The following is a 26999-nucleotide window of genomic DNA, read 5'->3' as shown; positions in this document are numbered from 1 at the left end:
AGATAATCTTGCTTTGAGCTAGCATCATTGATGGGTGTGTTGTCTGTGACTGAATTAGGACTGGTTCCTGCAAACACTCTTCAGATGAGCAGCTCCATTAAAGTCAGAGTACTGTGTGCTGAACATACATCGAGTCAATATGACAACATATGAAAGTAAGGATAACTCATGTTTGCCAGATTGGCCCCTTAGAACTGAAGTTTCACGGGGAAGGGACCATGTTTAATTATACATCTGCACAGTGGTGAGCATCCTGCCAGCACTCAAATGCGAATACATTCATTATTATACAACTTGACTCTAGTAAACCTGTGTCTATAAGATACATATAACCCAATGTACTTTATCCATTAAAATATACAAAAAAGATATTGATGCACATTTTAGTACCTGCTCAGCATCACACTCATTTAATGGTGCTGCTTAGAACATTTATGAGCCTGAATGGACTCAGGGCTCAGATTTTTGACAAGCCCTGTTTCCCGGTGCCTTGAATAGAACCCTCTGAGCCAGCAGAAGGATACTCTCAATAGTAGGCTCTTGGCCTGTGGAACATGTGTCTTCTGATGCTTGGCAATCTTCAGAGCACAGTGTAAGGCATAGGTATATGGGCAGACGTTTAGCTGAAATTTATGATGAATTTACTGGCACATTAATGTTCCCATTGGACTGCAAAACTTGTGGTTGTCCTACCTCATGTGGATTATTATTATTATTGATAAGCATTTATATTGCATATATCTTTAACGATGGGAGGCACTCAGGTGCTATCGCAATGGGTACCATGGAAATATGTATATACTGGAAGTGAATAAGGCTCACAGTACCTTAGCATCAACGAAGCTGTTTCCTACTATCATTGGCAATAAAGATTCTTCATTCTCTGCAATTCCTTCAGTACTCTTCCCCACCTCATTCGCACTGGCTACTGAGATGCTGGTATGTGACAGCTGGTCAGTGCCTTGCTGCATAGTTTTAGGAGCAGACGTTTTCCTGTGCAATATTAAGCAGGAGTATAATTGGCCCATAGATGATACATATAATATCAAGACTAATGCTTTTCACTGAAGTTTTATTAGCCAAATAATACTATAAATTCTTGATCTTCAGCTTTTATTCGTGTGCTATTTCTAACTCATACAGAATTCAAATGTCATCATGTGCCTTAAAATCATATTCCCCCAGGAAATCACACTGCACCCTCTGTAAATGTATATATGGAGAGCATTTCTCATGATTGATTAGTAACATTATCCAGGGGGAGTAAACAATCAAGAATATCAGAGCAGTTCTGGAGCCCCAAGAAAGCTAAGGAGACCCTCTCATCATACTTATGCTCTGCTGGACATATATTTTTTTAAAATGTATGTTTAAGCTGAACTGAAAAGCTTTTTATTTTTAAATAAAAGTAACTATTAAAAATCCCCAAATCCCAAAACCATGGGTTAAGACTTACTAATTACTAATGTATTATTCCTTTTCTTACCAGCCAAGACCCATGAGTTTGTGGTCCTTTGTATTCCCTCCAGAAATTAATGACATAGGGCCAGATGGTGACTTCCACTTGCATTGGTACAAGGGAGCTAAAGTCAGCAGAGTTGGGCTCTAATTTGAGGTTCCTCCTGCCCCAAGCTTACAGAAGCTCTTATGCAGGAATACTGTAGGGTTGAGGCTCTGTGGGCTCGCTGGGGCCAAGCAGGGGAGTAGTTGATAAATACCAAATATTCATCTGAGGCTGGAGGGAAACCTGCCGGAGACTTAATGACATTTCAAGCAGCATTAACTCCCCTTCATGTCTTCTACTGCTTCCACAGCAGAAGGGGCTTGGGTGAAGCAGGGAGGGCCAATGAAAGCACGGGATCTGAGGGAGATTCCTATCAGTGGTATGAACATGATGAAGTGAGGCTGAGAGCTTCAGAGTTCCCTCATCCAAAGCATTTGGACAGTACTCTGGTAAAGAAGCATCCCTGATAGTTTACATTCATACAGGAGCAGCTGAGAATGGCTTATACAAAAGAGTTCATTTCTCCAGTAATAAAAGCATACCTGGCTTTACTGCGGTAGATCAAAATCAGGATGCAGATAAGGATGCAGGTCAGGGCTATGCAAACTCCTACAACAATGCCAGTCATTGATTTCTGGTCCAGGTGGTAATAGCCAGAATAAGCTGCAGCACAAAAGAACACATGGCATTTAAACACTCACTGAGTAGTATAGTCATCTCCTGTCTTTATATCTGGGAATCGATGGAGTCACAGCCACAATACCAACAAATTCTTCCTTTCAACATGACTTCTAGGCCTTTGCTATCATATATTTTCACATTGGTTTTGAAATAACTTGCACTGTATATAAATGGCTTGTGGATTTCTGAACATTTTCACCTGGGAGGGCTCAATATCATGAGGGGTTTTTTGTTTATCATATTGCACCAAATCCTGGGAGCCTGTACTCTGTTTTTACTCACTAAACTAACGAGAGAGAGAGAGAGAGAGAGAGAGAGAGAGAGAGAGAGAGAGAGAGAGAGAGCACGAGCATGAATAGTTGCCTGAATAGGGAAAAATTCAGTTTTTGGCCCATTATGTGTAACATCTCAGTCTAGAAACAATAAAAGGCAAAAAGTACACCTCTCTGAATAACTACTGCCCTGTCCTTATCTCTCTCACACTTACAGCTTTAGAAAAACCTTCCAAATCTTGATGACCACACACAGATAAATTCCACCTAATGACAGCAGAGGGTAACTTAAAATTCCATTCACATATGAAAAAATTACTAAGAGATATAGCTTAATTTTCACAAAGTATATAATGGATACAGGCAGACGTTCACAAAAAGTACGGTAAGTGGGATGCCTTCTTTGGTAAGGACTGTTTACAGGTAGGTAATGACTCACAAAGTCTGCTCCAGGGCTGCCGGAATCCCAGGAAACAGAGGAAATTTTCACATATCTACTTAGGGAGCCATCTTGCCCCTCCTGGCTTCACCCTTGCAGGAGTTCTTATTAGTGTCACGGGATGAGTCACAGTATATCATGGGTCTTCATTACATTTTAAATGCCATAAGGGAGTGATCACAGATTGAAAAAATACAGACAGCTACAAAGTTGAAATTGATGGAACATTCTAAACCACATTCAAGACAAGAATGTGCATTTCAATCGTACGTTCTCTGTAGCTGGAAAAAAACTGAAACCAGCAACTATGCAGACTGGGACAAAAAACTCCAAAATGTTTTCAGTTAGAAAAAAGGTGCTGTAGTCATTACGGACACAAAAGGATGTGGCTTCTGCATAATCCAGGAAATGAGTATGGGATAAAAACAGTTACAGATCTTTTTCTTCTGGTACTTGACAATGACAGTAACTAACACATTTTTACTAACTTGTGGCATCCGCTGAATCTAATCGTTTAGGCCTTTGATTGGACTCCGAAGTCTCCTTTGGCAGGACTGCAAGCTCCACAGCATTTGAAAAAGGTCCTTCTCCCACCTCGTTGGATGCTGCTATTTGAACAATGTAGACATTTCCAGCCACCAGGTTCTCCAGCAAAGCCATGGTTATTGCTCCTATTCAAAGATTGTTTTAAAAAAAGTTTAAGTTAGGCAAACAATGCAGGGAATTTACTGGAAGTTAGCTAGCAGGGGCTAGATTCAGCCCCTTTCTTCCTCACAACCTTTGAATCTTGTGTAGAAAAGAGAATACAACCTTCATATTCTAACCATCAGATACAGGATTTGAAGTGAACAGTGATAATCCCTTCTCATTCTGTCTGTTGTATTCTCTCTGTACCGTATGGGTAAAGCACACACTGGTCATTCTGCTGTTACAGTAAAGACGCGCTGATACAGTGCAGACCCAAGATTCTAGTACTGTCCACACAGAGTCAGCAAACTTAAACCTGACCCTAACTGCATTTCAGTATGACAATATCTGCATTGTGATCCATGCTCCAGGAGTTTGCCCCCATATATTCTGCGATGAGCTCCCAGATTACAGCTCCTTCTTCACTGACATCATAATGCAAATGTGACACGGCATTGGGATGCAGGCAGCTGAACTTCATGTTAGTACTGCAGAGCCAATACAGCTAAACAAGAGAATGAGGTGGATTATATTCTGGCTCTTGTATCATCAATATAATTAGTTAAATTCCAGTTGCAAAATCCTGACGATTGGGGGTGAGAAGCCAGAAAGCTTGATGTTTGGAACCCAAATTGAGTTTGCATAGCTAACAGTCAGAATTATCCAAAACACATGGACTCCTGCAGTGTCATTTTTAAAGAGTCACTTTTCACAGTAGTGCAGCACTTTAGGAACTTGAGATCTGCAGGTGTGCACTTAAAAATGAAACCTCCACTATTATCATGACAGTGGAGCTATGTGGAGCTGATTAAATATAATTGGATTTATGGAACGTTTCAGTTCATTGTACAAGCTGAACTGCAATGCACTGCAGAAGGCTTCTCTCCCCACTCATTTTGTTCTATTTACCAGCTTTAAATGTCTTTCCACCACAATCCAGTGAATAAGTCTAAACTAAACACATCCAGAATTGTCATGGTATTGCCATGAATGTTAGCAGCACTTTTTTCTTTTGTTGTTGATCACAAGACATTATGCTATTTTCAGTTCTCTTACAGTGGATTGCCACAGCTTTTCCAGCTCTAGCATTTATGATTATAGTTTACCTTCTCTGTGTAGCACTTGCCACTCTCCAGCAATCCAAGCTTTCCTAGATGCATAGAGGATAGTATAGCGAGTAACAACTGTTTCAGGACCATCAGGTGGCTTCCAGGAAACCAAAGCAGTATCATCTTCTATCAAAGTCACCTTCACTCCTAGCGGAGGGCCAGCTGGCGCTGGGAGGACAGTAACACAATATTATTAGGGTAAACACATTCATATGCACTTAAATTACTCCAAAAGAAAAAGATGTGCAGATTCTAATACCATAGCAATGGCTATAGCTAAGTAGACAACTGGGCAAACACACACCAGTGTCCTCAAAAGACACTTTCTTTTCAGTTCAAATTTAGTCTACAGCTTAGATTTTGTAAAATCAAGCTTTTAAAAAAACCTTATGATCATGATTTTCCTTTTCATTCAAATGGAGACAGTTGTTTATAAACAAATTAACATTTCCCTTAGTATGTGCCACTCAAATACTGCAGCACAGAGAAGGTGAAAGTGAAACTGACTTTACTACAGATTTTCATAGTCCAAGTTGACAAATGCAAATGCGTAAACAAGCATCTCAAATAGTGAACAGGAAATTGGATTTTTAACATTGCTTTAGTTTTGATAGTTTCAGGTTTTGATAACACGGAAAAAAGATTTTTTCCTCCCAAAATATATGATTTAAAAGTTGACAGTCTCCCTTTAACGTGATAATTTAAAGCTCTTATTTATGTTATTTTAATCCAAATTATATTTATGGAGGAAGCAAGTTACATTTTATACTCCATTAATTGTGGATTTTCTCTCAGAATTCGTATACATTTTCTCAGCTGCAAAATAGCGAGGGTGTGCAGAAATGCAGTTAGAAGGACAAGCCTAACAAACAGGAGCAATAGCAAAGCAACTGGGAGAAAGATTCCTTAACAAAGATTCACTTAACAAAAATCAAAACAGACTAGATGACAGTTTCTGGGCCCACTGACTTAGAAAACTTCCTTTTTAGTACAGTATTGTCATTGGCTAACCATACCCTACTGTCCTTACCTTCTGGAAGTGTAGTATGGTAAACTACTGGACTCCAGGGACTAGACAACTGATCCACATGCAGTCGAACTGCAAACTCATACTTGGTTTTTGGTTCTAGACCTTGAACCAACATGTGAGTTTCCGACCTATACAAAAGAATTAATAAAAGATATTTAATACTAAGGGTAGCTGATGGTTTCAAATCCAGAAGAGATCCCTTGGGCACCAATATGCAATTCACCCCTGTGCAGAGGACTAGTGCAAGGCTTGTGGACCAGTTAAACCTATTTTGAGTTGTCCACCAGTGACTGTCACTCGGGGTATTTAGGGTGATGCTTAGAAGTCACAGTTTATTAATCTTTAGAAGTTGGTCACAAAATTAATGAGAAATTTGGATCTGCTTTGACTCTTTGGGGTCATATTCTGCTTTCAGTGATACCTGGGTTAATTGTAATGTACCTGACTAGCAGTACTGACATCAGGGGAGTAACTCTGAATTTACACTGGCATTACAGAGCACAGAATCTGCCTCTGGCCATTTATTTAATCTCCCGTGTACTGTTTGCATCTTCTGTGCAAGCCTTATTTGAATTTTTTTATTTTTGTTGTTTTTATTTTTTATTTCCTATACACCTGTGGAATATTTTATTATTAATTAACACAATCAAAATACTTAGCACTGACAGAAGTTTTCATTGTCTAAGTCCTTTACAAGCATTAACAAAGCCTTACAGCACCCCTGTGAAAGCAGGTAAATATTAACCCCATTTTACAAATGGGAAAATTGTGGCAGAGAGGTTATGGCTCAAATGCCATAAGTGATCTCTAATTTTGGATGCCCTTCTTGAGACATCCAGAGCTAGATTTCCAGGCATCCTGAGCACCCACAACTCCAGCTGAAATTAAGCAGAGTTGCGGGTACTTAACACCACTGAAAATCAGCCAACATCTCAAATCAGGCACCAAAACTAAAAAAAAAAATTGGGACCAAGGTCATAGAGGGGTATGTCAGAACCACAAGTAGGACTTGATCCTGCCAGTGATGCAAAGGGCAGCCCTATCATGTGGGATCCACAAAAGTGCTGAGCACAGCTTGATCCTGCTGGTACAGATCCCTAGTTGTGCTCAGAGTGGAGTGTGTTACACATACACATCTCTCACAGAGTCCATAAGCATCTGGCTCTGCAGAAGCAGGCAGAGGGAGTGTGGTGCCACACCCGCTGCACACATGCAATCCAGGTGGCAGCAGGTGAATAGAGATGTCTCTCTCTCACCAAATTCCCCTATGCCTATCAGCTGCAACTATAGGGGCCATATGCACAGACATGGACTAGGCAGGGACTTGGCTATTTCTTGATGAGCACCGTGGCCCCAAACACAGGCAGCCTTAATGGAGTAGCAGCATGTTGGAAGGCTGGCCAGCCCATGCTGTGTGCCCATCTCAACCAGCTGGAGAGGTGACCCCAGACAGACTCCCCCTCCCTGTACAGTTGCAGAGCCATGCGTTCCTCTGATGCTTGTGCTGCCTCTCCATGGGAACTTGTTCCCTGCCACACAGGCAGGCTTTGGATTCTGCACCACTCCGCACTTCAGGGCTCAGTGCACTCAGTGGCACGCTGAGATCAAGCTATGTAGTTTAATCCTGGGATTAGATCACTTGACCATGTCCTATCTTTGCCAAGTTTATCTGTAAATAGCACATCAATTTCATTTTTAACACTCTTCCAGTCTCTCTTTTCTTCGGACAAAGAAGAGCTCAGAGATACATTAAACTTCCATCACATCATTGACAAGCAACTCAACATTCGTGTCCTCATTCCATGACCCAGCTACACTGTGGAGCAGGGCTGGAATTGAACACCTTAGCCTCAGTGAAGAGAAAGTGGCAGGGAGGAGACCCAGTCTGTCAACAAAGGTGAAGAACTATGGTATTCTAATAGCACCTCCTAAGAATCAGAACTGGCAGAAGCCTGGGAAAAGTACCTGCTTTGCAGCTGGAGAGAAATATTACAGTAAGCGGTAATCACAGATGAGAAAGTAAAGAGGAAGGATCTGGGGAACAAAGAATAACTTGCAGAACTGTACATACGTTTGAAGGTAGAGCACCAAAGAGGCATTCTGTAGCCCCACAGGATTACAGCGAATGGTGTAGTTAATGACTTGTGCAGAGGTAAATGCAGGCCTTCCCCAGTGGAGGTAGATAGAAGATGAAGTATTAGCTTTGGCATATAGGTGGTGGGGTGGTGGTGGAGGAGGAACCATACGATCACGGACAGCTGTTTAAACAAAGAGAAGCAAGATTTGTTTCATGAACTCTTTACAAATGTTGGCAGATTAAATAAATCTGAGTAGATAAATTTGGATCCAGATCTGATATTTCCCAAGGGTAGACGGTGCTCAGGGGTTTGGTTCAGACTGTTACATGATTTCTAGCAAAAACTAGCACCACATCAAGAGATCAGTCCCTTTAGTCTAATTAAAAATGGGGATAAAACATCAGCAGGAACAGTGGAAATATCTCTGAAAAATCATTGACGGGGTGCAGGGACTAACCAGAACGACAAAGGAAGGAAGTGCTGCTTGCTATTTATCTTGCTTTTCCCAGTTGTATTTCATGTTTTATAAGTACAACAGAAGACTGTTGCTAAATGGTGCTTGGGGAGGATTTGGGGGATCTGTAGTTGTCACAAATTCTGTGATTTTTAAAAAAGTTTTATAAATTGATATTTTATTAGATTAAAAACACAGACATTCAGGGCTGCTAAGGATCCTGAACTTCTTGGCTGTTACTAGAATGGATAATGCAGCTTCAGCACTTACAGACACATCCTGGAGTACTGACTGTTTGGTCCGCCTGGTAACCTTCTTCCATGCTATTATATGCCAATAGCCTTACATGGTACTTTCTTCTGGGATCTGCACCGATAGAAAAGGAATAATTAGATTACAAACGAAGAATACAGATTTTCAAATATCTACAGAAACACTAGGATGCTGCTGCGATCAGTTTGATCCTATTACAATTCTGGTTCAAAACTTGCTCACTGGAATCAGAGAGTAACTCCAATCTTGCTCCCATTGGCCTAAACCAGCGTTATGTCATAGACTTCAGTGGAGTGGGATGAATCACAATTTCCTTCCACGGCAGTGGCTCACTTTTGTGGCTGTAATGCTGGATTTTACTGAACATTATTCAGTGCATAGAAATAACATTCAGAACATAAAGTAGGCTATTGGAGTAGAGAGTGTAGAATGAGTTCCAGATACTGAGATTTGTTTCTGGAGATACAGGATGGAGTGAGATGGGACAAAGACAGGAGGGTGGGTGGGACAGGAATCAACCAAGAAACAGGCAGAAATGATATGGCCATTGGCCTCCAGAGTTTATACAGTGAATACAATGATGCTAATTAATACATCTTCTGACTTATAACACTAGCTTTTAGGTGTTTTCTTTAAAGCTGATTCTGGCTTGCTTAATGGGTCACTGTCTACTTGATTTAAAAACTAATCAGCTTAAAAAAAAAACTTCTGTTTTCTAATACAGCTCCCTTTATGTCCTAATTTAAAAAAAAATCCTTTAAACATTTTGTTCTAAGGGTTTTTCTGCTTCCCTGGTGGGTTTTAGATGGATCTTTTGGGTAGGCCTAAGAGTAATCCTACCAAACATGCTTAGGCCTTTTCTTTCTAGCCTTTGAAAATCTTCACCAAAGTAAACAAACTAAAAAATATAGAGAAAAGGTGTATTTTTTTCTTCTAATCTCTCAGTTTTTTTAAATTTGTGTGATATTTGCAACAAGAGTGTACATAAAGTTTTCAGATTGATTTTCAAGTTGATAAGTAAGGAGTAAATTTTCTGCTACTGCTACATAAACTCTCCATTGCTATTGCTGGAATTCTTATAGTGTTATAGCATTGGGAGATGTGTTAGGATGTTTTCCTGTGTTATTGTTCGTGGATACAGGATCTATTTCCTTCCAAGAAGATTTAAGTTAAAACGGAAATTACAAGAGTGTGTTGGCCTTGTCTGGTATTTTCTTCATCCTAAAATGACTGCATCGTAATTTTATTCTTTCTGAAATTAAACTATCTTCCTTTCTGTTTAAACTAGTATTTAATGCAGCCCATCTCAGACAATTCAAGTGGACTTAATTCAGTGACATTTCTTAAAACACATATGACCCTTTGTTTAAGTTAAATCCTTAGCTCCCTCTGCAGGTCCTCTGCATTTCTAATACCATCTTAACAAAATCTTGTTAACTTGAAAATTATTAAGTTATCATTATGGAAGTGTCACAATCTGTATTTTGTGAAATGCTTTCATGATGGTTTTGAAATAAATGAATATATTGACATAGGCAGATTCATATACTCCAACAGTATCTAGGAGGGATTAAAGAGAAACAACAACTTTTAATGGGATTTTGTTGGGTAGGTAATGCTGCAAGTGAAGACTTTGTTTTAATTATTTTTTGTTACCAAATTTAATACAAATGATTTCATGATTTTAAGTTGTCAGTGAAAGAGTTTGTTTGGATTTAAATTCTCCCCTGCTGTGTTTTAAACAAACTTTGCAGCAAATAAGTGCATATAAGAATCAAAAAGTGAAACTGAACAATATGTTTTCACTGTCCAAGCAGAATATAATGCTACAAGTAAACAACAAATGATAAAAGGAAAATTATTTTTAAACATTTTGTCAGTGTTAAATAATAAAGTGTTGTAGTAACACAGGTAAGGAATACTGTTTACATTTTTTTAACCTGAAAATATATCTTTATAAATCTATTAAGTCAAGTGCTATTAGTCCACAGACTACAATTAGAAAGGCAGATTCAGATACCTAGATTGATCTCAAGGAAAAAATAAAAGAAAATATGTCTGGATGGGTTTTAAAACTGGAAATTTCAGCAGAATGTCAAGATATCATGGTTGTCTCCCAGGTAACTAAAGGAAATGAGAAAAACATCTGAGCATTTGAAAAACCGAAAATGAGAGCGAGATGAACATCCGAAGTACCCAAAAGTTGAGATATACCAAATCCTAACTATTAAAACTTCTTGGCGCTGAAAAATTAGGTTGGGAATCTCATAAAAATGGGATCTTATTCCTTCCAGGGCTTCCTGCTTGGCCAGAAACACCATCACATGGTATTTGGGCTCCTCTGCTTCTAGCTGAGAGATCTCAGAAAACTTTATTTTTTAACTTACATTTAGTTATAAGAACTTCTTTCAACATCCCAGAGAATGATTTTTGCGGTGAGGTTTGGAGGAGTTGTTTTTCATTTATTATTTGAATTGAATTCTCCCATCCTTTCTTAGCAAAATCTGGAATTCAAATACTACTTAGCAGGCCTTTAAAGAGACACCATATAGCCAAGTGGTATTCAACTGACCAAGTTTCACAGTCTATCCTTTTCTTTATAAGTTCCTCCAGAGGAGACCCCTGCTGCATTTCCGCAAGACACAGGATGACAGACATGACAATCTATCATCCTGCAGAGCACTTTCAAAAACGCCTTGTGGCCTTTGAAAGTGGTCACCCAGAACTGATCATCTTCACTGTGCAATGAAGAATAGCTAAGGCCTAATGTCCTGCTGAGCTGAATGAGCCTGTGAGGTCTGTTTATACTCACTGCTTTTTTCTTAACCTGAATTCCTCATTAACACTTGATAAGACTTGGGGAGTGGAGGGAGAATTTCACTGCCAAAAGTCAATAAAGTAATTTTTTAAAAACATCTTCCCATCACACTATTTTTAATCAGACTTTTTTAAATAAAAGCATCTGCATTAGTCTGCATCAAGTACAAAATTTAATATAATTGCTCTTACTCTGGCATAACATGAAAAGCTTCAAAGACTGATCACATAAAGAACATTAACTTTATATATAAACACAAGCAATCTGCTCCTTTTTAACACAAGAAGCTCTCTGAATTGTCTTTACTGTTTAAAAGCAAAGTTCTTTAAATAACAAATCTGCTACACTTGAGACAGCATGGTTCAATTCCTAGCTAGGTTGCCTAGATCAAAAATTGAATCCATAATCCTTGTAGAGAGTTTACTAAGCTGCCATGCCTTGCTGCATTTCACAAGACTCTAGGTTTCATGGCTGAGAAAGCACATATTGGCATTATAGCCTGTTACTACTAAAGGGTGCTGCACTATGTACTGGACTGAAACAACCTAAAAATAGTGGAGATCAAAAAGGACAAAAGGACAAAAAAAGGATGTAAGAGGAAACTGTACTGGACAGCCAAAGAAAACAATATAAAATCACAAATTACTCTCATAATATTGGTACAATATCCAATTCAAAGGATATCTGCAAAAGATATAGTGGTCAAGACTTTACCATATGCAAAACAAAGTCACCAATACCTACAGATCTGTCTCTAGCTCAGATAAATCAGGAAAAGGAATTTTCACAATCTATTTTATGAAGGGGAAAGAAGATATTTTTGTTTTGAAATAGCTTGTATTTAGAATATGAAGGGCATTATTTGTTGGCTTGAGATATGATTTATTCCTAGGTGGCAATCCCAATACAGACTTGGCATAAACACTTTTATCTTACAGTTCATCAACTGGATCAAACAGTCTCTCTCTAAAGCCAGGCATATCCTTGGAGAGAAAACAAACTTAAGGGGCTTCCTTATCTTTATCCAGTATTGGTATCCTGAACAGTTTAAACATAAATCACTGATAAAAGATGGGTGATGTCATGCCCACCTTGGGGTCTGCAGTTTAATATATGCCATCCATGTACATTAGACAACAATGGGGTGGCTTCAGAACCTCAGAAGTCAACGCAAAACCCACAGAGGCCATCACTCATGCACAGAAGTAACACATCCCTGCCACAAAAGATTGTTGCTATTCAGCAACAACTGGGCTTAGGGATTCACTTAACCAACTTCACACAAAATTCAGTATCTTAACTGAATAGAAAATAAAGACATTGGCTGTGTGTGATATATTTGAATAGTTTGATATAATTATGAACTGTGTCATTTAACTCTAGAAAGTTTTCACAAGTTTTACTGTAATTGTACTTCTGCAGTACATAAACTAGTGCATAAACTGTGAAAACATTATGGACCAGATGCTTAGATGATATTATCTGGCATAGCACCAGAGGTCTCAGTGAAGTTATGCTGAGGATCTGGTCCATATATCTGGTACCACCAATAAAGTCAACATTAAAAGAAAAATACTGTATATGACTTCAACCATAAATTGTACTTTGATAGTGAGATTTCAATAAAATAAGCATTGGCAAGAGCCAATGCGTCTAAAATACATGGATTAGTTTAAAACATATTTACTTAAATGTTCCTGATACAGATTAACTTTCTTTGCTCAAAAGTATTAATATTTAACCAGTCTTGATGTAGGACCTACAGAACCTTCTCAATAGGCTGAAAAGGTGTGCAGTTTCTGTAGGTACTTTAGTATCTTCTGGTGAAATGATATTTTGTAATCCACATCCCTTCAATTCACCCTCCCACAAAATACCTCAGTGAGCCACTACTACTATCTGATGTTTCTCACAGCAACAGGACACTAGGGGGGAGTATTCTCTCTCTTCAGCAGCTGACAGGTTTCACACAGTAAAACTACACAGCTAAATAAGGTTAACACATATTTTAAAATTATGTTTACTTAAATTTTAAATTGCATTTTGGACTTTCAATTAAAAAGCATATATTATAATCTGAAGTAACAGAAAATGGTGAAAGTGGTTAAGATTTCTCATAAGAGGTCTTGGTAACAAAGTTTCACTCCTGTACTTTATCTCATGAGATTCCAAAGGTGTGGTTATACCCATGCAATTCACAGTTACTAAGCATAATATAGCTATAGCATATTGTTATTACTGCTATACACCGAGTTATCAAAATCAAGTAAGGGCTATAAGAAAAAACTGATTCTAGGAAGTGTTTTTTTCTATTAAGTTATCCATATTTATTCAGTATTTCATATAAAACAGAATGGTCCTGATGTCTCTGCACTGAATGGTGATGGATTATACAGGAATCCAATTAAAAAGGAGCTCTCAAATTACAATCCTATTTTCATGGAAAGTCAATTCATTCCCCAGGAAAATGAGGGCAACATTACTATAGAATTTTTCTATGCACAAGGAATCCAGAGAACTGCTGAGCATTGTGAAAAGCTGAGGAGACTTGACTTCTTGGCAATACTGCTACTCAAGTATTTTAGAGCCTGCCATGCTTTATTAAGCATAACTATTTTACAATTTACTTAATAACTATATCTATTGACATCAGCTCTGCTTCTAGCAAATCTTTCACTTCCCTTTTAGTGAAGCCAATCAATGTCAAAATCAAAGAGTGCTCTTTACAAAACGACAGTCAGCTAGGAATACTTGTGTCCTAAGTAAGTCTTTTTTATAACTCTTTAAAAGACTAGATTGAATGGAAACTTTTAAAGCTACATGAAATTACCATCTACATACTATTTAAATATACAGGGCCAAATTTTCAAACTAAAGCACCCACTTCTAAATGTAGTTATTCTAAATGGTACCAGAAATGCACTTTATTGTACACTGGTATAGAAGTAGCCAGTCTATTACTGTAAACAAGGACTTAACCACCAATGTGCCAAAACTGACTTACAGTGTATGTGGCAGAGCATAAAATTCTTTAGGATGAATAACGTCACAATGTTCTTATTTAGTTCCAGAGTTTCTAAATCATTGTGGCAAATAAAGAAAAATATACAAGATGACCTTACAGTGTCCAAAACACAATAAGCTTCTGCTGACACTCAGTGGCCTCTGAAATGAAAGTTGAAATCCTAGCTTCTGCTGGGATATGAGCAGTGATGAGCTGCCAAAGTCTTAAGAACCGGTTCCCTACTGGTTCTTCGGCGGCGGGTCCTTGACTCGCTCCGGGTCTTCGGCGGCCCGTCGGTGGCGGGCCCTCCGAAGACCCGGAGTGAGTGAAGGACCCGCTGCCGAAGTGCCACCGAAGACCAGGTAGGGAACCGCCCGGTGAGTTCAAGCCCCCATCCCGTCCCCCATCCGACCTCCACCCAGGTCCTGCCCCCGACTGCCCCCCTCTCAGAACCCGCAACCCATCACCCCTCCCTGCTCTTTGCCCCCTGACCACCCCCTCCCGAGACCCCCCACCCTAACTGCCCCCGAGAACCCCACTCCCTACCCAACCTCCCCATTCCCCGTCCCCTGATCGCCCCCCCCCAGAACCTCCGCCCCCTGCCCCTTATCCAACCCCTCCTCCCAGCCCCGGCACGGCTCCCTTACCATGCTGCTCAGGGCAGCGTGTATGGATGCCGCCCAGCCTGCTGGAGCTCGTGGCCCCACCCCCTTACCATGCCGCTCAAAGCCGCAGGAGCTGCAGAGCTGCCCAGGAGTGGTCCAGAGCGCTGGCGCCGGTGGCGCGGCATGCTGAGGCTCTGCGAGAGGGGGGAAGGCGGGGGAGGGGCCGGGGGAGCCTCCCCAGCCAGGAGCTCAGGCGGGCGGGATGTGGCTTGCGGGCCGGTGTAAGGAAAGAAAAACCTCCCTCTCCCAATTGCCCACCCCTTTAACAAACGGTTCTAAACCGGCTTCTAAATTTAACAACAGGTTCGCGCGAACCGGCTCCCGCTCACCACTGGATATGAGGAGATCACAGTAGCGGTTATTGCCATTTTACAAAAGGAAAAAGATTCCCTTTGTTTTGTAGATGTTTCCCCAAGTGGTAAAAGCAACATGGAGAGAGGAAGGAATGTCTCCCCACACACAGGTTGGTTCCATCTGCTGGAGTTATACCTTGTTACTGCCAGATGGTGTCATCATGCACTTCCAATGAATACACTGCTAGAAAGAGTGGGGGCAGTGAGGAAGGAATGTCTGGATGAGAAATCAGAGGATAACAAAAAAAAGCAGCTCCTGATATCTTTGCCACTGGTGAAATTATTAAATATAATCATTCCACTCAAGATTGCACAAACAGAACTCCCAGGAAAATCACTAAGAATGATTTTCTGCAATTGTCAGTTCTGTATTTTCCGTAAAACTTCAACGATCTTCCATTATATAGATAGACCTTCCACATTATTTTATATATATAATAATAATAATAATAATAATAATAATAATAATATGGAAGGTGTGTGTGTGTGTGTGTGTGTGTGTGTAAGAACATTTAATGTGTGCTCCCAAGAGCACATTTTACACATCAAACATCCTGCAGGACAAACTGATGGTCCTAAATCAAGAATTTTATAGAGCTGTGTTTGCTGATGTTAACACAGCCAACATTTTGGCTTTCTGGCAAATGCATCATAGAAAGCATCTGTTTACAAACTATTTAGCCGAGGTTAGAAGACAGTGTAATATTGCAGCCCCTAAAACCCCGTCATTGTTTCTTTCAGCTGCTGCATGTTTGTGAAGCTCCAAAGGCCTTGAAAGGAGCCAGAGCAGAGCCAACAGGTCAGGGCTAGATAAAATTAAGAAAGAATCCGAGGTCAGGACCATGAAAGAACTCCCCCCACCCCCACCCCCCAGAACAGCGAGTCCACCTCCAGCAGCCTTTCATTCAATACTCATAAAGGTTTAAAAGGCGAGAGAGCACACCAAAAGCTGAATTTGAAATTTAAAAAATAAATCATTCTTGGGGATATAAACAGATAAAGGAACCTAAAGAAAATAGGGCATTTTAGTACCACTTATTACTGGTTCATATTAAATCCAGATACTGGACACTCTCCTATACCTCACTGCTCTGAACGTCTCAGTTCTCTGACACACTGGAAAGAAAATGATTTCTCAGTAGATAGAAAGGAAAGGCTCTCTCTCCCTCCTGCCCCGCCTTCCTCCAGGATGAGAATTGTACAGGATTGCTTAAGAAAACTGTCATTCTAGTGCTTGAGATTCTGAGCATACCAGCAACTTATACTTTTCAGCCCAATATAGTGATTTAAAAAGCTGGGGAGGGGGAGAAGAAAACCATGTCAGTGTTGCTCTAACATACTAAAACAATTTAAAAACATGTTTTTTTTTCTTTCAATTTAAAAGTTTTTGAAAACACTATTGCCCTTTAAAGGCAGAAAGAACTGATAGGGTTAGAGCCTTAGGTTTAAGTTCTAAGGATAAACTTATCTGGCCAAATGCCCATTTTTAATTTAATCTTTTGTGCTGCCCTTTTTTTTTTTTTTTTTTTTTTTTTGCATAACCTACAGGTCCATTGTTGTGTAGCAGTCCGGCTGGATAGTTCATTGGTCTGGCTTTCCAGGGTGACTGCACTGCCCCCAAGCCCATCCCTTCAACACAATAAACTCCAGATAATTATTCAGAGAAGAGGCCAGCAGCATGGGCTGCTGTGACATCTGGGTCATGGCCTTTGACATAGAATCTGGGGCTAGCCAAAGTCTGCTCCAAGCAACAGAGGTCCAGGGGAATTATTAAGGGGGAAGGGTGGGAAAAGGAGAACAGTGAGAAACACTATCCTTAAAAATGCACTTTTGAAGCAAAGTAATGTAAATACAGCAGAAACTTATTAGAAAAATAAGCAAATACATTTCAGATACACAAGGCAAATGAGAGGGAGACCAGTGCGTCAAACAACACAATGAAATAAAAAAGTTTGAAGTGGTGTTACAATATATATTGAGAGCAGTTTCTTTCCAAAATAGGCAATCCTCCTTCAGTAGTCCTCTCACCATTGGATTTTTATATATTTCCATTTTTTTAAAAATGTGCCTATACACTGCTCTAGGCATGTGTACTAGATAAAATATATGGGTAAAATACACAAACAAAAAGTTATTATAACAACACTATCACATTATACTTTAAACAATCTTCTATACATGCATTGTGTGGCTATGCACAAGTAATTTATAAATTATAATTTATAAATATTTTTACTAGTCTAATTTGTGAATGTTTAGGGAGGTTTTCTTTTTTTAAAGGGACTTGGAATTTCCTTAGGTAACCAGTATTAAAACACAGCTCTGAAAATACAGAATGACACCCTCTGAAAGCTTACGAATTACCAGAATTTCACATCCCAAATAGTTTACACTTCAATTGAAAGATAATTGAAGATGGAACAGAGACTGTCTGTGGTACTCATGTTTTCCAAGTAACTGAAAGGGAAATGATACAATTTTTCTTTCTACAACGTTGTGAAAGTTTATTTGGGTAGAAACTAGACCATATGACAGATGTGAGTCAATCCCACTAAACAGTCTAGCTTTCTGTGGCTTTGGATGGCTCTTGCTTATTTGTCTAAACCTGAAAAGGCTCCATATAGCCCTTTTGTAGCTTTGTTCTATCCCCTTGAAGGCCTCAGGACAAACACCACCTCACACCCCCTTGCAGTAAAAACATCACCTCTCCTGCTGCCCACAATCAGCAAAGGGGGGTGTGGAGTTGCGAAAGAAATTCCCTGACCTTATCATTTAGGTATCTGAGTGGCTGCAGAAATAAGGGATCTATTTCAAGAGTTTCAAAATCTTTATGAAAAGTCTAGGCAGATTTCAGAAATCCTGGTTGTTTGGCTGGTTTTTTTCTTTAGAGTAACATAACACAGTATTTCTACTAGTAACGTGCATATTGTTTGGATCAGTTCCTATGCTTTTATTATTCTATTTAAACATTTTTCTAAAACAGGAGGGGAAAAGCCATCTCCAGTATTATACTAATAATACACTTTAAAACATTTGATCTATCCTAATGCTAACTAGTTTGGGTTACAGTTTTCAATCTGAGCCTTACTAAAGAAGATTTTGGTTCACATTCTTAAAAGCTGACTTGAAAGTGATACTAGAGGCCTGGACAAACACCTAATTTTGATCTTTTGTGCTCGTCTTTTCTTTTGGGAAACCTTTTCTTTTGTTGCTGCCCAGTGGGAGGAACGTAGCTCATTGGTCCTGCTCTGTAAGATGAGAGCACTGCCCCTAAATCCACTCCCTCAGAGTACAATCAGTTTAATGGAATTATGTAGAAAGAGGCCATCTTTGGAAGAAGAAAGGGGGTAAAGAATATCCAGAAGAGTCAACAGAGCCTTAATTAACCCATATTTCTAACATGGATACATCCGCTAGGAATTCATATGGTGAGCCTAATTTGCAATGTTGTGCAATACTACAAGTATCCATGCTATATTTAGTGAATCGAGCAACATTACACTACAGGATAAAACTAGCTAAATGCTTCTATAACCACATTTCAACAGGGACACGATAGAGTTAAGGATTTACCCTTCTGGATTAGCAGGAAGAGACCAAGAACACAAATGATTTCCAAAATGAAGTTCAACCATTCCCACTAAGAAGAAACAGTTTTGATAATTTGCCTGATCTTTGTATTCATAGAATGCTTTCTCAAAAAAGCATCTAAACAAAAGGGTAAAACTGTGCTACCAAATTTGGTTTAACATCTGTTTAAGTAACTGCCATGATAACACACATATATTGACTGTCAGACATATAGCATCATCTTACAAACAATACATTTTTACGCTCCGACAGAGGGAATCTATTCACGGCACCCAAACTTCCCCTGAAGCTATGAAATAAATTTCCTTTCAGAACTAACATTTCTCTGTTGGGCTGTCATGGGCTCCCCATGCCATTTTGACCCTTTTGTGCAGCAAAATGAAAACACCATCTATCATTTCTTGTACTACAGTGACTTTCTAGGAGGTGCACAGTTTCATTGCAAAAACATCTGTGTTTGGTGACCCTCGTCCCAAATCCTGAGAATTAGGAATTTTGCTGTTGCAAGCATGCTTACAAAATGCCAGAGTTTCAGGTAGGCTACTCACAAACAGCTTAGCTTTCTCCCATGGGCGTAGTTTGGGAGGAGCAGGGGGGTGTTGCCCTTCCCAAGGGCAAACCTTGGGCAGGCACAGAATTTGCCTCTCCATACATGGCCCCATTGGCCTGACTGGAGCTCCCCCTCCAAATATAGAAGTCAAACTAGACCTATGATTTCTTCTCCATTAGATGGCAAACAGGAATTGCAATGGTTAACTTTCAAATTTCCATGTATAAAACAAGTCAGCAGTAACAGGAAAACTAGCAATGGATGAAAACAGAATATGTATAATTAAATGACCCTTATTTTATTTTTATTATGCCAAATATTATTTACACATCTCATGCCCAACTGCAGAAAGGGCCAACATTTCAGTTGTAGGTTCCAATTTTGTGGGTGCCTAAAGCCAGCTGAAAGTGTTTGTGCTGGGGCCTCTATAAGTATGTCACACACCAACTGGTACTCACAGGTACAAATCAGGTACCTGGGTACCCAATCTGCACATGCAGTGTGTATGTATATCAATTTTGTGAGAACAATCACTTATCTGCTCAATTTGCAGATGCAAAGTCAGAGGCTGGTTAAGGACAATGAAAAATGTGGCCCTTAACTCCACTGAACTTTAGGGTGACAAACTGAACGGCAGCTACAGAAAAGTTAAATAATGATCTAGCTAAATTTATCTAGGCATTTATAATAGACCAGTTTTGCCTTTAATACAGCTTTCTATAGCATTTTTAATATGTAATTTGCTGAAGTCAAATGAACCTGTATTAAAAATGGCTTAACAGACAGGGCTGTGAGCAAGTTGCCTTTATAAGTCTGTTTCAACACAGACTGTTTCCGTGCACCCTCTGAAACTTTGGCACATAGGATGCATAATGTTAAATTTGCAAAGCAATTTCCAATTACAAGGGTTAATAAAACAGGAAGGAATGGATCCAAATAAGGATTCTTGAACCAGCCATCAGTTATCACCTTCTAGGGATTCCACCCTTGTGTCTCAGGTCAGCAGATGGGTGATCATGCATTTGTGTGGTGGGCCCTAGGGTGTGGAACTCATCCCATCTCCCCGGGGATATTCATCTCAGTACATCTCTTCACACACATACATTTCTGACTATTTTTGTTACCTTCCTCTTCCCACCACCTTTTGCTTGCCTCTTTTTTTGTAGGAGATTCTTTGATATGTTGTCTAGCCTCCCTCAGACTTGGGCATAATAGATTACACCTCTACCCCTGATATAACGCGACCCGATATAACACGAATTCGGATATAACGCGGTAAAGCAGTGCTCCAGGGGGGCGGGGCTGCGCACTCCGGCGGATCAAAGCAAGTTCGATATAACGCGGTTTCACCTATAACGCGGTAAGATTTTTTGGCTCCCGAGGACAGCGTTATATCGGGGTAGAGGTGTATTATTATTTTGATATTTCCCATCAACAATACCCTAACATGTGATAGCACTTCTAAAATATGCCTTGAAAAAAATAGCCATTTGCCACTAGATCAGAAATAATATCCAAGAAACTAGTACAGCCTCTGTTCTAATGCTATACTCAGTAGTATGTGTTGTTCACAGAAAGTGCTTCAGGAGGAATCTGCACAGGGGAGTTAACTGAAAGTACATCAGTGGGAAATAAAGCCTGAGATGCATAAATTTAATTTTGTTGTTTCTTGGGCATTTTCAAGCAGTCTAAAATTTGGTACGGATACTCCTCTGCGTGGCCAGGTTTTTTCGCTCCTGGTCTACAAAAAACATATTAACCTTTCAGAATAAATCGATTCCATCTAAAAACTTGTTTCAACAATAGTTTCATCTCTTTGCAGGCCCAGGCTCTTCTGTCCCAGGATTATGCACAAAATGAGTTACAGAATATGTTCTAAGTGGAGCAGCAGGTCAAGCTAACATTGTTGCTTTTATGAGTTTTAGTCAAACACGTAATGTTAACACAGCTTTAAAAAGTATTTAATTATGAATCTTCTATGAAACACTATGAGCTAAACTTCCTGTGGGTGTAAATGGGCATACCTCATTTCCACCAGCATTGAAGTTGGCCCTAATGTTCTCAGGCACTCAAATCTTTTCCTCCTCTTCACTGAACAGCAGTTTAATTCTCTAAGCTTTGCTCTAAGCATTGATATGCTTCCCCAAATGTTGTTTATTATCTTTTAAAAGCAGCAGCAGCAAAAGGGGCAGTCTGACAGGTTTTTAAGCCACCTGAAGCTTTTTGGAAATCCTTAGCTCCTCTGACTGACAGTACAGATTCTGCTATATCTTTACTCCTTGTGGGCTGCCCCCTCTCTGCATATTTTGTAAAGGCAAACAAGTTATTTCCCACTATTTGGAAATGGATCAAAATGTTTTGAGCCCCAGATAGTCCTGTTCTTTAAAGGATATATTCTATATAATGTAGACACATGAAAATTAAAAAGTAATTGACTTTTGACCTGGGGGGGGGAGGGGAGTCACAAATTTAGTAGACTGGAACATAGTTTCACTGACTGTGTGTGTCCTTTTTCCAGATACGTTTATATGCTTTCATGCTTCTAAGGATGTTTTTCTTGGTCTTATAAACTGGAATAGAGAGGGTTGAAAATTTTTCATCACAACTGTTTTTGACAGAATATTGGTTTTACGAAAAAACAAATTTTTCCACAGAAAGGGTCTGTTTTCCACAAAAAATATCATTTTTGTCAAAATATTCCAGCCAAAAATCCAAAAGATTTTTAGCTGAAATCTTTTGTTTTTTGAGGTTTTTGGCTGAAAAATTGAGTTTCCACAGGAAATTTTTTTAAGATCAGCAGTAATTCAAATTCCTCCCACAATTTTCTTCCAAGTGAGGTCATTTTGGAATGGGGTTGGAGTACAGCAGTGTCAAATATTCTACTAAAAATCTGAAAGTTGCTAACCACAGTCAAAAGTTATTTTTATTCATCTTTCTTAATGCATTCAGGATTTAGATCTAAGATATATTAGCATCTTGATTTAAAGAAAGACCAAAGTTCAAACAACTCCTGCTTCGATGTCTCTTCATGTGAAGGTTTATACAACATTTAGAAACTTGAGCCATGACAAAAAAAAAACTTTGCTAGACAGGCTGATTGATTACTTAAATAAAATAAACAAAATACCACTTAGCTCATATTTAGCCATTTTCATTTGTAGATCTCTAAGAGTTTCCATTTTATGATGGGACACTGAGGCCTACAGAAGTTAAGTGATTCACCCAAGGTCACATAGCGAGCCAGTAGCAGAGCAAGGAGTAGAATCTAAATCTACTTGCCCTGGTCTATTCACTGTCATCAGTGCCTCCTATTAGTAGGATTGGGGTCTAACAAATTCAATGTTCCTGTAGCTGAAGTCGGATTAATTAGAGTTGGGTTATTCATGGTCAATTATAGGAGAGCTGTTTCTGATAAACTACCACAGCAGTAGCTACAGGTGTATAATGACAGGTTTCAGAGTAGCAGCCGTGTTAGTCTGTATCCGCAAAAAGAACAGGAGTACTTGTGGCACCTTAGAGACTAACCAATTTATTTGAGCATAAGCTTTCGTAGGCTACAGCCCACTTCATTGGATGCATAGAATGGAACATATAGTGAGGAGATATATATATATACACATACAGAGAACATGAAAAGGTGGGAGTTGCCCAACCAACTCTAAGAGGCTAATTAATTAAGATGAACTGTTGTCAGGAGGAGAAAACACATACTTGGTACTTAGATGATATGACAACTGGTGCTCTGTACATATATTCCCACTTCATAAATGAAATACTGTAGTCACATCTGACCATCTACTGCACAGAAAGTGCAGTGTGCCTCATGTTATTACTGCAGTGCCCAATCCAGGACAAGACAACTTGAATAAATGGCTGTCATAATATGAGACCATCTCTCTCCCAGACAGGTGGACAAGTGATTGTTTTGACCCCTTGCCATTCATGAAGGAGATTGGTGTGATCATGATGCCAAAAGCTATTTGCCCAGAAAACACTACGGATGTAGTAATCATAATATAAATTCCACCAATGAGGGAAGCACCTCTAAAGAACAAGCTGTGATCTAATCAGCTGAGCACAGGGTTGTGAATCTGGAGACCTGGTTCAATTCCCACCTCTGCCACTGATTCCATGTGGCCTTGGGCAGGTCATTTAAAGGCTGATTGTTGGAAATGATGAGCAATAAAAACTCATGCTGAAGTCAATAATAGCTGTGACGGCTCAGCTATTCTCGCCCTTATCTTCTCTGTGCTTCAGTTACCCAATTTGTAAAATGGGGGTTATATCACTTGCCCATCTTGTGAAGCTCTTTGGTAACTATGGATAATAACACAAGTGCGAAGTATTATTGGTATTAGTATTAATAATAAACGAGTAAAAATATGAGAAATTGATGCAAAACACCGTAGTATCACTGATAGTCAGGAAATATATTATTAGGGACAGAGTCTACCACTGCCTGCATCCCCTTGGCTTTCCTTCCCTGGTTTCAGAGAGGAAAGACTGTACGTTCCAGGGCAGGTCTTAAAGCAGCTGCAGAGGAGGTAGGCCCAAGCAAAAGGAGAAAGTGGAGGACTGTTGAAATCTGATTGAATACCATCTAAATAGTGCATGCACTTTAAATAAGCCGAATAGTTTACCTTTCAGTCCCGCAGCTTGAATGTTTTCATGTTTTCTATCAGGTATTAATATTACACTGAATTCAAAGCATGATTCAGCTTTCCTTATTGAGGAAGATTTGTTCAGATCATCTCACTGTATTATTGTGCATTACACCCAGGTCCAAATTTTCAAAAAGTGTGTGCATGCCATTTTGCACTCCTTTGCATACACAGTTACCACATATGTGCATTTAGAAGGCCATTGTGTACGCAAATGGGTGCACACTACAGGCAGAAAATGTGGCTCAGGGAGTACTTAGTATTCTCCTAAGCATGGGTCAACTAATAAAATCCCCTTGTCCTACTTCTATAACTATGTTAAACATCTTTGCTTTGCAAGCATTGACCAGTTTGACTCAGGGTAGTACAATTTTGCCATTCGAACACTGAACACAGAAATTTTTATTTGTGGGGGGAGGAGGGCAGCGGTGGGGAATGCAGGATGCAAACATTCCACTTTTTGTTAAAAACTAAGTTTCCATGAAGCTATTTCAGGCACAAACTCAAAGGTTTTGCAGAGAAATTTCACAGCAATTTTTCTACCCCACACCCTTTCCCATCTGCCAAAATTGCTTCCCGCCCCCCCTCCCCCAAAAGAAACCCAGGCAAAACTGAAAAATAATTTGCTTTTCCACAAATGTATATTTCACCAATGGTGAAAATTGCTTCATGTAGCATTACCTACATGGTAGGTATGATGTAAGGAAGGTATTATTCCAGGCATGTGAATGCCCAGAAAGGATATTTGCTTATCCTTAGAAGTGTATTTGCTTATCACCAAACCCGGGGCTTTTTGCAAACTCAAGGTATTAACTTTCCCATACAACTTTATCACAAGTGCTCAAGTATCAATTCCTAGATAACAACAAAAATCCAGCAGAAATTTATCACTGACCCTAACATTTTGATCACAACATCTGGACTTTAGTTAAACAAATGAAGTTAAAAAAAGAAAAAAAGAGAGGAGAAAAAAATTAAGAAATGTAACTAGCCCTATACAGCAAATGTTTTCTTCTGTCCACTCTGAAGTCTCTTTCATGTGCTAATGGTGGCATTTTTTTAAACTCTTCCCCTTTGACTTACTCAGACCTTTAAGGACCTCACACATCTAATGGTTCCTCACATTCACTAAGAACAATCGAGAGAGAGGTCTGGTGGCTGACATGCAGTATGATTAATGGACAATGTTTATTTAATTTCCTACAACAAGAGTTTTCTCTAAGCCTTCTCCAAGGAGCTGTTGCTTTACAATTTGGGCCTTCATTAGTAAAATACTTAAGTCCAATAAATAGTGAATTAAATAATATTGCCCAGATATATGTGCTTTAGAAAAACAAATCCAACTATTTAAAAGTTTTACTGGAATAAGGAAAGCAACTTTTGTAAGTAGTCGCTTCTTTGTAAGAAATTATGAAAAATTAACTATCATTTACTTCTATTTCAACTGGCTTCTTTTAATAACAGGGAGTTGAAGCATGCTAAAGATTAAGCACTCTATCAGAGGAATGATTATTATTTAGCAATAGACTAGAGCAGTGTCTGTTTCAAAATACAGCAATTTAAGAACATTTATTTTTAAAAAACTTCAGTTAAAGAGATATTTAAAATTAACAACTTTTTAAAAATAATCAAGAAATCTCAGTGGTTTCGTTTGAAATGATGCTCGCTGTATTTTTGCATGAAATAAACTAATTTTCTGCCCAGCAAGTGAGTGACTGAATACTATCTGCATAAAGCATAACTGTTACCCAATCAATAGAGCACAATATTCCGATCTGAATTCCCATACATATTCATTTTTAAATGGTGGAGTCTCTAGGACCAAGAATGCCAAGAGAGAGTTTTCTTCAAGATTCTATGCACTCTCATACCTGCGGAAAATTTTACATTTAAATACTTGAAGGGGATACAGTTTGCTGCATTAGAAACCAGTGGCTTATCTTCAGGCACAATGCAAATAACATCCCTTCTCTTAGCTTCAAGAGAAATCCTTTAATCCAGTTCTTCAAACAGTTGCTACACATTCGGCCTCTCTGTTGTCCCTAAAGAAACAACTGTATCTGATATTTCAGCTGGGATAGCAGCTGGGGGTGTAGGAAAAAAACACAGATCTTCATTGCAGGTAACTGCCCTTCATGCCACTTGAGTAGGCATGTCTCCTGCCTCCTCCACCCCCTTTTAGTCTCCATGGTAGTTTCTGCTGTTGGCATATCAAAGCCTGTGTTTTCTCATTCGTATTTTATGGATTCTTGCAAAGCATTGTCACTTGAAATAATGGAACTTCCTTCTTCCTGATAGCTCCCACTGTCTACTCAGGGGGCCTGGCTTAGCTGGATTTAATACCCTATTTAGTTATTTGAAGTGAAGTTGCACCAGTACAGAAAATCTCTATCCAATGCTGGGGTTCAAGCGGTATGTGCTCTGTACATTTTTAATGCCAAAGAATTGTTTTCTCCCCTCTTTAAAGAAAAACAAGCCTTGTACGTTACAATGAGTTACCATCAAAAATCAGCGCTTGCTGTAAGTAATGAGAGTAGACCTAATTTACTGTTTCAGACTGAACCTCGCCCTACACCACTTTTAGAGCAGTTACATACAAAGAATAAAATCAGAGGATCTCCCCAACACACAAACTGCTGGTTTTCAAAAGGAAACTTAACTGCACAGTTGAAAAGGCAATAATGCAACTTTCAGCCCCCAAAATACTGGTTATTATTTGGCAGATAAATCATTTTCAGCTAGTTTTTAAGCTGAAATGACCTTACATTTAATCCAAAGAAGCCTAGAGTTTACTCATTTTTTTAAATGAGTGTTTGTCATGTTTGTCAGA

General features: G+C 39.2%; 1 protein-coding gene across 1 annotated transcript in view; it reads right to left on the bottom strand.

The window, feature by feature from the left end:
* PRTG (protogenin) overlaps positions 1-26999 on the bottom strand; it is a 126345-nt gene that overhangs the window by 1658 nt on the left and 97688 nt on the right. Inside the window, exons 12-18 of the mRNA XM_065412642.1 lie at positions 8525-8620; positions 7794-7980; positions 5723-5850; positions 4690-4860; positions 3385-3567; positions 2047-2167; positions 828-993 (exon numbers count right to left, since the gene is read on the bottom strand). Of these exons, the coding sequence (XP_065268714.1) occupies positions 828-993; positions 2047-2167; positions 3385-3567; positions 4690-4860; positions 5723-5850; positions 7794-7980; positions 8525-8620 (1052 nt within the window). The remainder of the gene's footprint in view (positions 1-827; positions 994-2046; positions 2168-3384; positions 3568-4689; positions 4861-5722; positions 5851-7793; positions 7981-8524; positions 8621-26999) is intronic.

Source organism: Emys orbicularis, chromosome 10, assembly GCF_028017835.1.
Source record: "Emys orbicularis isolate rEmyOrb1 chromosome 10, rEmyOrb1.hap1, whole genome shotgun sequence".
NCBI classification, from domain to species: Eukaryota; Metazoa; Chordata; order Testudines; family Emydidae; genus Emys; species Emys orbicularis.
This window is presented reverse-complemented; position numbering and strand designations above follow the sequence as displayed.